This window comes from Alternaria hordeiaustralica (genome assembly GCF_023758085.1).
Source record: "Alternaria hordeiaustralica strain BMP 2776 chromosome Unknown scaffold_7, whole genome shotgun sequence".
NCBI lineage: Eukaryota > Fungi > Ascomycota > Dothideomycetes > Pleosporales > Pleosporaceae > Alternaria > Alternaria hordeiaustralica.
In genome coordinates, this window is record NW_026056779.1 from 86860 (window position 1) to 99634 (window position 12775).

At 54.5% G+C, this 12775-nt stretch overlaps 3 protein-coding genes across 3 annotated transcripts; all 3 read right to left on the minus strand.

Annotated features, from left to right (window-relative positions):
• Positions 1 to 2967: 2967 nt before the first annotated feature.
• On the minus strand, positions 2968 to 4178 carry J4E84_004456 (uncharacterized protein; the record flags this gene model as incomplete). The annotated part of the gene is made up of 2 exons (XM_049387059.1): positions 2968 to 3684; positions 3732 to 4178. The coding sequence occupies 2 exons, from the start codon at positions 4176 to 4178 to the stop codon at positions 2968 to 2970; spliced, it is 1164 nt and encodes a 387-aa protein (XP_049244832.1).
• A 2874-nt stretch (positions 4179 to 7052) lies between these two features.
• J4E84_004457 (uncharacterized protein) lies at positions 7053 to 8579 on the minus strand (the record flags this gene model as incomplete). Its single annotated transcript, XM_049387060.1, has 4 exons — positions 7053 to 7781; positions 7836 to 7880; positions 8085 to 8422; positions 8561 to 8579. 4 exons carry the CDS (start codon positions 8577 to 8579, stop codon positions 7053 to 7055), a joined length of 1131 nt encoding a protein of 376 aa, XP_049244833.1.
• Positions 8580 to 11254: 2675 nt separating this feature from the next.
• J4E84_004458 (uncharacterized protein) lies at positions 11255 to 12124 on the minus strand (the record flags this gene model as incomplete). Its single annotated transcript, XM_049387061.1, has 1 exon — positions 11255 to 12124. One exon carries the CDS (start codon positions 12122 to 12124, stop codon positions 11255 to 11257), a length of 870 nt encoding a protein of 289 aa, XP_049244834.1.
• Positions 12125 to 12775: the final 651 nt, after the last annotated feature.

Sequence of the window (12775 nt, forward strand, 5' to 3'; positions counted from 1 at the left end):
CGCGGTTTGCAAGTCCGTCGATAACGATGTTACCTGGCACATTGACGAATCACGGCTTTACCTCCCCTTTCTGCTCCGCGGAGAGCATCTTGCATCGGCGAACGGGTGTTGCCGTCAAGTGGTTAGTCGGTCGGTCTTGGTATTTTGTAGTCCGGCTTAGAACGTAATGATTACTGGTAGGTTTGGACGGCGTGCTGCGCTGCTGGCAAGTCTATCTGCAATGCAATGGCCGCGCGGGAGGCTGTGCGCTGGGTACAAGTGCCGGGCAGGCTTGGGTGGATGGGGAAGGAGACAGGACAATCTCAGTGTGCGCGCGGGAATAAAGCGATAGAGTTGCGGGAATGGGAGATTGCGATACTGTGAATAGATCTTTAGATTGATTGAAGCTGAATTACTGCGAACGAATATCTACAGCGCTCATGTTCTTGGTTGGTGTGTGCACGATACCTGACGAGAGGGCAACCGTTGAAAGCGATAGAATCTAGTCATGTAGCGTACCTCGTACCTAGGTATCCTTCCATTGTGACCTTACGAACCTTCAACTCGGATATACATATACGCAGCGACGTCGCTAGCTTGTACAGTTGATCAGCAATGCGAAAAGCTCCATGACTCTGCGCTGTCGAGATCTTCCGCCCCAAGCGTCAAGGTCCTGGAGTTGAGGTCGTGCTTCAGCACGCGCCAACACAATATCAAATACCTCCACGAACAACACCTTTCAACAAGACAAGGCATCCCAGAGGCCGTCGAGTCATATCTTCCACCAGTATCCAAGTGAAACATGTCACGCCTGAACATCGATTCAACGTCCCATCTTTGAAACGAGTTTACCCGCATGGTACCTCGAGCCGCCGTAAGCGCTGAACGACAACAATATCAAGGAAGCCATGGTATAGCACATACGGATATCGCTGATGCCGTAGACAATACCTGGCCCGGGCACAGTAGATGGGAGATTTGTAGATACTGGCCGTATACCGTATACATTCAGCAATGTAACTCCCCTTAGACATCACATCGTCGTCCCAGGAAAGCGATTACCTCATCCACCCCAGCACAACGGGGTCCCGAAACCACGTTCGCGGCAATGCAAATGCACGCCAACTCCACGTGCTGCCTCCCTCAAGGGCCCACCTAAAAAGAGAATAGAACAAAACCAAACGTTCGTGCACGAGGGAGGAACCAGGAATTGTGCATAGCGTTTGTGATGTACACTTTCCCTTACGCCACCACCAACATTACTCGCTCTCGCATCCTTTGGCGTGCGGCACAGTTGCAGGAAAGGAGGACTTCGGGCTTGGCAACGACATGTGAACGGCGTTCTGGACACGAAGGGCGGATTCCGCGTGCATGGGATTGGTAATGTGCCATGTTCCTGAAGTTTGGGGTCGGCGAGCGGGCTGGCGCGCTCGGTTACACGTCGTTGGTGCTGCGTGGTTGAGCTGGAGCGCGAGGCTGATCGGTGTGCTCATGTATGTGATATAGGGATAGAGTTTGGGTTCATTGGGATGATGTGAGAAAGAGATCCGCGGAGGCGGCCTATCGTTACGCCTTGGTTGGTGTGCTCGTATGGTGTGTGGTTCGGATCCGGATAGGAAGGGGAGAGGCGTGTGAGAAAATAGCAAGAGCCATCTGAACAGTATCGTGCACGCCTGAAATGTGGCAACTATCGACCGACTCACAGCACGTGGTCTGAGACGCCACCCCGTGACGGGACAACTGCCATGACAAAGTCTCCGCCTACTCATCCTTCCACCCCAAGTTCAAGTTCACCACCCAACACATTGGTCTACGCTTCACACGTCACGCATCTTCCTTCGGCGATTGCCCTCGCACCGGGCACCTCGGGCACCGCATCCCTTACCCAACCCGTGGCCATGGGTAGCACATCAATGGCGTAGCTGAAAGTACACGATGGAAAGAAGGGCTTTCCCAATCCAGCAGCTCATTCGCCCGGGTCCTCGGCGACCGTCTCCAGCCCAGCGGAGAGAAGTAGGGGCGGAAAGGATCCAAGGGATACCGCGGAGTCGGTGTTCAAGGAGTGGAAAGGAGATTGCTATTAGTGGTGTGTCCCATATGACCACCGATGGACGTCCCGGTTATACGGCGAAAGGGATTGATTGAGGATATCCCTTTGCTTTGCGTTCGGCGATTCCTTGCGTAGCCTATGCGCACGAGAAGATCTACAGGCTGTCCCGGACGAAAGAGCTCCCGATGCAAGGCATCAGGTTGGTGGGTGCTGTGTAAGATGCGATTTGTTGACGTGGAGGCAGTGGAGTTCCGATATGTTGGTACAGAAAGGGAGTCGGAGGTACCACGGCGATGGCGTAGACAACCTGTATCCGACATTGCCTAATTGAGTAAGAACGTCACAGCAAGGGAACGGCATTGAAACAGTTTTTGTGTGTTGTTGACCAACAATGGTAAACAGTCGTAATTCTAGCGCTTCATGCGCTTTGGTATCTACTCCAATCCGAACCCCATCCATGCCTATGAACAGTCAATGCGCCTCGGAAACAAATCCGAAGCACGCCCGCTTGGGGCAAAGTGAAAAGTAGCCGTAATGATACAGAAAAAATATTCAAAACCGTCCGCCCAGTAGGTCATTCGTGATATGCTCTTGATAGATGGAAACGTCAAATGTAACGCCTGGGCCTAGCCACTACAAGTGGATATAGGAAGTGTGGCCGCCAAGTTTCGCAACGCCGTTTCGCAAAATGTCTAGTAGTTTGAAGTTGAGAAGGAAGTGGAAATGCCGAAAACAACCTCGCCGGGTCGTGTGAGCCAGTTGCGCCTTCGCATGCCCGTGGACTCGGGTGGGGAAATCAGTTACGCCGGTGTTTATGCAACCCAGTATGCAAGGTCAAGGTGATGCAAATCGCTCTGATTGCATCTTCGTAATCGTGTCGCTTTTGAATGACGGAATGTCGGTGTGATGGTGGAGAATATAAGAGGTGAGTGGGTAGCTTAGAACAGACCACCCTCGACAACGCCTGGTTCGTCGTCTCGGAGCTGGCCGCCGCTCTTCTTCTTGGGCCAGAGCTTGCTGCTTACTCGCTTCCAGCTATCCCGGGTAGCACTGGCGAGGCCATTGTGCTCTCCTCGGCTGTTGCGGGGGCTGGGTGTGCCGCTATTCGAGCCAGTGTCGTAGTAGGCTTGATGAAAGTCGGCCATGGGGTAATCGCTCATGGGCGGTGTGCCAGGCGGTGTAAGTGGATCGCTCATGCCCGACGGGCTGCTGGCGCTGCCAGAGTCATCGGTCAATGCATCGCTGCCACTAGTGTAGCCAGATGTAACACGGATGTGTGCTTGACCGGAAGAGGTCGGCTGAGAGTGGAACCGAGAGTGTGAGAAGGGTCTCGAGGCCATGAAGCCTGACGTCAGTGACGACGGTGCCGATGCTCGTTGGTGGGCAGGCACGGGCGGCTGTGACGAGCGAGAGAGCATACTCCGCTCCTCGTAGCTGCGGGTCGATGAGCGCGAGATGTTGCTACCAGCGTAGCTCTCGTGGCTGGCGGGGTGAGCGCTCTGTGGGCTGACTGAGTTGAGGAACGAGACGAGGACGCTCTCCTCCATGAGCTCGTTGATCTTGGCCACGGCACTGTCTAATGCCGATGGGTGGGGTGGGACGTATGAGTCCGAGAGGCTTAGTAGAGTGTCGCGGACTTCGGCGGGAAGGTTGACCTGCGGCTGTTAGTAGAGGTTGGGTGGGTAGGATTGGACGAACGTACTTCTCGTGGGCCGGACTCGCGGATGTAGGCGTCAATCAATCGACGCCAGAGCATCAGCACGTAGCCGCACTCTTCGGACAATGGCGAGATGGGGCTGCCCGGATGGCGGTTGACCATCTTGGAGTAGTGCTTGCGGTAGCGGGAGGCGTCCATGGTAAATTCGAGGTTCTCGAGGCAGTGGTTCTGGGACAGGAAGGCCATGAAGGAGGTGAGGGTGTAGGGCGGCGGGGCGGTGTTGCTGAGAATCTCTTGTAGGTTTGGTTTCCGGCATTGCGGGCTGGGGATGTTCTTGGGTATCGAGACGGTCAGCGGGGCGGGCTGGCAGTCGGACAGGGCCATCTTGACGTCGCGGGCATCAAAGTCTTGCAGCGAGGGCGTGGGCGAGGACGAGGCGGTCGAGTCGGTGCGGATGGATAGGGCGTTTGTTCCGGATTTGCGTGTGACCATGACGCTGCGCCAGAACTGCTTGTAAACACGGCGGGCGTCCTTCCTGCTCTGCTCGTCGAAGCCTTCACAGGAACAGAGTTGCAGTTGTTGCGCCAGCTTGGCGTTGGCGGCACGAGGTTCGGGCGAACCTAGTGTCTTGGGCGGTGGTGGGAAGTTATCGCTCCGGCGGCGGCAGCATCGGGGGGTGGGTGGGTATATACGTTGGTGTGGGTAGGCGTGTGGTGAGACCGATGTGCGTCAGGACGTGGCTATGGACAGCAGGCTATGGACAGGTGCGGCTCAGCGTGGTTTTGAGCAAGCGGCAGTGGAGAGTCAGGGAGTCTTGGGTCAATGCTTGGGCGGAAAGCTCAGTCAGGACGCACACGCCAGGGCCCACCAGCGGTTTGGCCATCACGAAGGATCGAGGGCCCATGGCTGAGGGCTCGCTGCCGTAAAAGCGGCGGCACGCGCTACCTGGGCATTGGCCGCCCATGTCTTCTGGAAGACGCACGCCCGCATCATCATCCTGGCCGAAACCGCCCCCTGCCAGAATGTGTTGCCACGCCGATGGGTGCTGATGGCCGTCTGCCCTGCCCGACCTGGCCGCCTGCTGTGACAGACTGCGACACTGCACACTGCGACATCAGCGCCGCCGACGAACGACGCGTCGCTTTCCGAGGGCGTGGGAGGTCGCACCGCAGACAGCCAGCACGGTCGCTCGATATCTCACCAGCCATGCCCGTCTGGTTGCGACGCCCGGCACTAGCTGCGTGCATAGATTACCTTGGCCCCCCAGCCTTGTGCGTCGCCGCAGCCCTCTCTAGCAGCCGACTGGGCGTAGCCTGCCCCAAACGGCCCTTTTAGACGATAAAGAGCACCCTTCTCCAGTTTCCGTCGCCTTTCCTTACCAGTCCGTACGAGTTGCGAGACGGATGGCAATCGAGTGCACAGTGGAGGTCCCAGGGACGTGGAATGCGCAGCCTGAGCACCTCCCAGCACGCCGCAAACGACGCCGGAGCCCACTAATCCACCCTATGACTCTGCCCACACAACAAAGGAAAGTAGATCGATCGCACCAAAGCCCATGTCTCTTGCTTGCTTTGTCACAATACGTACAGCCCACATTGAACTACACCATGCCCAGTGTCACCTGCTGCCGCGTGATGTGCACGCGCAACGGTACTTGATCAAGTCGTCCTCGCCAATCACGCTCCTCATGTCTTACACCACGCCCGCCCGCACGGCCACACGCTTGGCCCTCGCCCTACGCCTGGGGTCAGACTCGTCCTCCAAGTGCTCCCCAATCTCGCCCATTACTGACGCAAACCCGCCCTCAGCCAACCGCCCTCCACTTGGGATGCGCCGGCGCCTCTCTAGCCTTCTAGCACCCTTCTTAGCAAACACTCCCACCGTGCATGCAGTGCCATACACCGTGCCGACTGTATACTCACGCATTTCATCTTTCTTTTGTGCCCGCTGCTCTATCCACCCGGCTATACAATCCTGCCCTGCTATCCCGCCAGCTATCCCGCCAGCGTCTCGCTGTCTCAGACGAGGGAATGCTGACGTTCCACCAGCGCTACCATCAGGCCACCCACCCCCAATCCCTGCCCCATCGCACTTTCTTTCACCGTGCCACCGAAGAAATCTTCTAGAACGATTTCATCCTTCTAGAAATTTACCCGAACCTGCCTAGTGCTTCCACGCCTGCCCTGCGCGTCGATCCAGGATCTCCGTCATCCTCCTGCATGTCCAGCGAAACGCCTGTAACACTCCACCCTCGAAGCCTTCACCTCGGAAATCGCTCACCCATTCGATGTAGCGCTGCCACCTGTTGAGGGCGCCTTCGGGCTTTCTCCAAGCGCCGACCCTGCCGTGCTTCGTGAAGATGCAAATGTGGCGCTTCTAGAAGGACTGCTGTGTCGTTGCAGCACCGCCAGTAGCCGGCTAACGACTCAGCTCGCGCCGACGCGCACCCAAATTCATTCCGCACCGAAAATTTTGAGCCGCCAACAAAAAAAGCTCGGAGCCTCAGGAACACAGCATGACGCAGCCAGTGGGCCATTTTTGTTCGCGTAGTCGTGATTCACCCGCTTCACCGCTTCGTGGGGTTTCGTTTTTTAGCCGCATCCCACGCTCCGTCGGAGCACCGCGATCGCTGAAACTACACGCTGACCTTGGCGGAGTCTCTGCTGTTCGAGCCTCAGTCATGTCGGAACGACATGTCCTCTCCTTGCATGGTGGCGTCCATAATGTGCGCCTTTTTGCTTGTTAGAACCCCAACGACCACGCCCTCGGTACCAGCTTCCCGACGTTGAGTTGAAGAAATCCTCACTACCAAGGCCATATTGGCCCTGTGTCATGATTTCGAGCAATCACGAGATTCATGGCATTTAGCCTTAGTTTCCATTCTTTGCACAGCATTGCCTGTCCACACTCCACATTGTGGTGTTGAGCTTGGACTCAAGCATTGATTGCTTCGGAACCGGCGACCGCCCGCCGAAGAGACGCCAGGTGTACATGAAACCGGACCGATGTGGACCGTAACCACTGTTTGAGCGATGCACTGATGCGTCTGCGCTGGCACATTGTGCGAGCAGAAAAAGGAAAGAGGTAAAAGACATGCTGGTGGTTATCAAACTGCTTCAAACATAGGGCCAGCCGTACATGCTGGTGCCGATCCTATGCCGTTGCCGATGAGTCAATCGGCTGACGTCGTTACCAAGCGACGTTGGTTACGTTTGCCCTGGATCCCACGACAGCCTGCAACACGCGAGTGCTTCGATCGGGTTACCTGTCTCCCCAACAAGACGCCCGTCTAGGTATCTCCTTGGTGTTTTTCACGTCGTTCGTTTCACGGCTCTTGACAAGGCAGTTGAGGTCCATGCTACCTCGTCATCCCACTTTCTGGATGTCCATCTGCAACCGTGTCCCGGCTTGCGTCTCGAGCGCAGCGACATCTAGATCCCATCCCTTCCCCCTCATCTCGTCCCCATATTTTCCAAACGTCGCCCGGACGTCCTCCAACGTCTGCCTCAACTCAGCCTTCAGGCGATCCTTGGCCGGAGGTAGTGCTTCATTGGGCTGATCACCCGAGTGCCCATTCCCATCTCGGGCCCTCTTCGCAAACAACAGTGCGTGAGCCCATGCTTTGAGATGATCCGTCGGTCCACACTCTGCTTTCAGTGCAATGGAGATATAAGATGCGGATGCAGCGGGACACATGATGTATGCCTCGCTGGCGAAGACGGTTAGTAGTTCGGAGATTTGTATAGTCCGCAGAGCGAGCGAGCCCGTTTGCCTATTTTCTTCCCCTATCCGGCCTAGCATATCCTGGAGAGATACGCCAATCTTACACTGGCCGAGCACTTCGTCGTCGGACCAGCGCAATACGTCACCTCTGTGGAAGATGCGCTCGCGCTTAGACACTTCGGTCGGACTCAGCACGACGCCGTGCTGGAACATGTTGCTGAAGAGGATGTTGGCACGCTGCCTATTGAGGGATGCGATGCTGACGGCCCTTACAGCGGCGTAGTTGGTTGCTAAATGTATTCCTAGCAGGAAGATGAGTGTGCTCCATGTCGCAAAGGGTGAGGTGATGTAGGATACTACCAGGCTGCCTGCCTAGCCGGCGTATTAGTAATCACATCAGCAGTGTGTAAGCTCGGCGGTACTTACGAGCATACCCATTAGAGAGATGACTGTCTCTTGGCTCGAGTCTTTCTAAGCATTAGTCAGTAACGGTCATGTGTACCCAACCTACACTGTACCCCACAGCATAAGTCGTAAGCTATCTATGCAGATCTGTGTATTGGGCATGATAGCACATGGTCTTAATATCCATTGTAAGACACGTGCTTATAGACGTCCGATTACTTTTCTGCTCGCTGTTTCATAGTGAAGAAGAAAAGAAAACAGCAAACTCACAGCATTCACCTCCCCCAAGTTCCCTTTCTTCGCAAAATGCGCACTCAAACTCGCTTTCGCACTTCCTGCACAAACCCCACATAGGGCTCTCAGACAGCTCGAGAAGCTCAACACAGCCACGCGGATGGGTTTGGGAAAGGCGGGCGATAGGCAGTCGAGCACCATGGCTGTGTCGTTGAAGACATCGGCGGCTAGTCGGTACATTTTGCATTCAGGCTCGAGGGCTGTGCCGAGACGGTGCGCGAAGAGGATCGTAGCGATGCGGCCGGTAGACTCTTGGAGGACGGAGAGGAGGAGTGCGGAAGTGGGGGAGGCGGTTGAGTCGCCGACGCCGACGCCTGGGTGGGTGGTTAGATGGGTGGTGATGAGATTAGTTGTTGGATGTCATCGTGATGGAGTGTCTCTATGCTAGGTGCTTGTGATGTACAGTCCTTTCTCTTGAGAGCCTTGTTGACAACGAAGAATCTCTGGTTTACCCAAGGACGGGGGAAACATGCTGAATATACTCCATGCCGCACATGGAAACATACCTTCCAGAACAGCTCTCGAAGCCAACATCCCCGCAATCGACGATGAGAATGCTTGAAGCGAGTCCTACATCAAAATACCTTCATCAGCTTTCCTGTGTTCCTGATATTCCAACCCAACCCATCGTGCATCAGAAGAGGAAGGGTCTCACTGAAACATACATAAATCTGATAATGGATATAATCCTCCGTCACACTCTGCGGATATCCCGCTGGCAGAAAAACATCAAGAAGGCGTTGCGCATAGCTCTTTGCTTCTTTGGGGTACTAAAATGGTGGAGATGTTATGTCAGCGACCGTAAACGCATATCCCACCAACGCGTCTATGAAGTCAGACTTGCAGTACAAATACCTAGGTTTTAAACGCAAGTAAACCAAACAACGCATATCGAAGTAAGACGAGACGTGCATACAACATACAATCACATCAACCCTCTTGCCTTCCGCAGAAGTAACATACTGCGCCACCAGATTCCCCGCCTCGTCTCTCTCGGCTATCTCCAGCGCCATCGATACGCGTGCAGGCACTCGAGTGGTGCTAGAATGGTATGACTGGCGCCCGAGTAAAAACGCCCAAGATCGGTGCAAGTGGCTTCGAAATATCGCGCTAGTGTCTTGTCCCCGTAAACGGTTTGGTGGAATTGGTGGAGTGGAAGTACGCGGGGAGGGGAAGGATCGATGGGGGAAGAGGGGCTGGAACGAACGGAACCCGTGTGTAGATCCATCCCGCTTACCTACCTTCCACCAGCACGATCGTCCACTTTTTGTTGGTTTCCATCAGCTTTCATCTCATGTACAATCAGCTTGCTTGTTATGCTTGCTACCACACTCCTTTGTATGTAGCAAGCACACTGCTGCTTATAGGCAGCTTCCATCTCATGTTAGATGAATTAATACACTCATTTCTCCATCCAACACTTTTGTACATCAAACACATTTCTCCACGATTTGACAGACATCTCAATCCACTTTTTATAGTATTCTTTCCACGACGTCCGTTCTTTTGCGACGGTGTAGAAGGTAATGCGCCGCTTTACCATTTCCCCTCCTGTCGGCCATGGAAGCGTGGGACTGTGATCTGTGCACCCCAGCTGTATGAAGCTAGCTTCAGCTCTTCATCTATCGCGGAGTATCCTCGTTTGATTGCCTTGTATAGCTATCCCAACAAAACCCCTTTGCTGCACTGTATTCTACGTTCCCACAAACGGCTTCCCTGCAATGAGGTGAGCCGTCCGTGTTGGGTCTTGTTGTTGAGACCGGAGAGTGCTATACGGATACGACATGAGATGCCTGCGTGAGCCGCTGTCTACATGCACTATAAAATGATGTGAGATTTCGGAGGTATTGTTCTGGGCATGCGTGTCTTGGGGTGGGTGATGTGCTTGATGTGTGTTGGAAGGGATTTTGGAGGCTTTTAGGGAAGGAGACCGATTGGTACACGTACTGGCGCAGGGAGGAATGGGTGAAGCGGGATGAGGCGGAGGAGATGCATGTGTCATCTTTGCTTATGTGCATGGTGACTGATCGGTCAGCCGTGTTATCCTTAGTCTCTCTCAAGGTTGTAGCTAACGTATTCTCCCTCGAACACTTACTCATTGCACTGGAAGTTTTAGTGTTTCGTGGCGTGTGAATACCAGAAGACATGCTCATCTCACGGCAAGTACGATCAGAACAGGGTCTTTCTTATTGTATTTAGCAGAATACGATGAGTTCTCAAGGTATATGTGGTGTGGCATACAGTAGTCGTCGTCACAAAGATACACCAGATGCCTTCAAACGAATCTACTATTATCACGTACTGCGATATTCATCCTACAGAATAGCGGACTTCGTGTATCTTCATATCAGCGCAAGCAATTAACCTTCCGTAGAGACTGTGCGTGATACATCCTACCATGGGCGATAAACTCCAGAGTCGGGGGAAGTGTGATGATAGCTACAACTAAACAACCCAGGCGGCGGCATTCCCGACTTCTGTAACGTGCTCCGGCGAAGTCTGGTAGACAGAGATTGTGATTCAATCAGATACAGCGGGTTAGCTCTCTTTGCTTTACAGTTACGATTGATGCGGCGACAGAGGATATGTACACTGCATGCTACAGTCTCTACCGTCCAATACTACGTAAACTCTACGGCTTGTGGTTAGATTAACATACGATTGAGTGCCTACCGTCTGAATCCGTCTCCTTACACTCATGAGCATATATGGCTGCAGCTGGAGAGCAAGCAATTGAAGCATATATTACATTGAACTGTCTTCTCGCAGTGTATCACTGCCTTCTACCCGCAGCCCTGCGCAATAAGAGCGCGACCCCCTAAACTAACAATAACCTGGGTATCTAATCGTGTATCCGAATGTTAAGTGGCGGTACGCAATTCCGCTGCATCGTGCCCAAGATATTGTGTACCATGCAGCGTGTACCAGCCACGCTCTGCAACCCTCCCTCCACACCTTGTAAAACACCGTGAACTCCAAACATTATGTATACCCAAAGTACGAGACTGAGCTCGTATGCGAAGGCCGTGATTCGAAGAAAGACTTAAGAAGCCAAAGCCGACCTTTGAGAGTCATGGTCGCCCATCGTGCGATCCCCGGTGCCTGTCATGACGCCGTTATGACCACTCGGCGTTACTACAAAAGTATCACGCCACCGCTCGAACATCCCCATCCTCCCTTTTCCTAACCCCCGCCCTTCCGAACCTCATCTTGCCTCCTAGTCGCTCTACCTCTTCGACGGCTGCATCTCGTTGCCGCTCCAACTCTTTAATGTAGTCGATGGCCACTGCCAGCACCATGCTCTTACTAGGCTTCACTGCGCCCGTATCCGTGGCATCACTCTGCGGTAACATGGGCACAGCCCGACGTAGTCGCTCTAGCTCTGCATTGAGCTTTTCGCGGTACTTGCGCTCGACTTCGGTGTGGGGCATGCATTGCGTCCGGGCGATTTTGGCTGTAGTAGTCGCGGAGGGCTCAGAGGCGGGGCGGTGGATGCGAGGTCGGCCTCGTTTGCGTGGAGCAGGCGGCTTGAGTGAGGTGTCCTCGGGAGAGATGCCGTGGGGTGCGGTGGGCGATAGGGATATTGGGCTGCCGTGGCCAGTGGGCGGCGTCGGCAAGGGAGAGGGGTTAGACGGATAGCCGTTGGGGAAGTCGGTTGCAGTGTAGGTGTGCTGGAAATCGGCTGGGCAGCTCAAGGGCGTTGAGCTGTAATTCGGCCATGCGTTCAGAGGAGCTTCACCGCCTGCGCTCGTTGCACTGACAAGTGATGGTGTGCTGACGTAGCTGTTGGGTACCGGTGCACTCCAATTGACATCTCGGGCCCCTGGCGTGATGGATCGGTTGAAGCACTGGCCGCTCCTGCTGTCGTAGGTATTGAAACCATAGTCGGAAAGTGCGGGATATGACTCCGTGAGGTAAGCGTCGATTTCGTCTGGTGATGGGAAGGCATCGCTGTTGGGAGAGTACATTGGGTTATTCGTGGCCATAGGGAAGGCAGGCAGATTAGAGAAGTCCATCTTGGTGTCTGGCTGCCGCGGAGTTGTGTGGGAGGGCGTTTATTCCTAGTCACTCAGGTTCGGCGAAGTCTCATGGCAGTATATATTCAAGGGCTATTCGTCCTGTCGTCACTCTGTCATCAGCCCTACCTTGGTATCCTGGCTAGTGATGGTGCCGGTGATCGGGTTGAAGCAGAATATCGAACGATCAACAGGCAACACACCGGCTTTTGCCAGCTCCCAGAGACTGCGGTAGGCTTGATTGCGCTGCGCCTAGAAGATTCCGAGCTCGGGCGCGCAGCGAAGACGGCGGAGAAGCAACCCGCTGGACCACTTGTCACACCAAAACTCAGCTCCAACCAGACCCCGGTGACAAGACTTTTTCATGGCCTTCTTGCAGCCATGATAACCGCCACTTGAATGGCCAAACTGCTGGTAATCTCGCAGCGCCCAGTTTTATCATACGATCTGCGCCAGGGTTGCGAGTCTAGAATGGTCTATCCAGTACAGTTGTAGTACGCGATGCCCGCCTCCTCACGGTGTGAGACGCAGCTGTCGTTCCCATGTTGCAGAGTGCCGTGACGTCGATGCAGGTGCTCTGCGAAGTTCGACGCGGGGAAGAAATTCTAGCCGGACAACCCTCCCACATCGAATCACAGCCAGCGAGCTGAT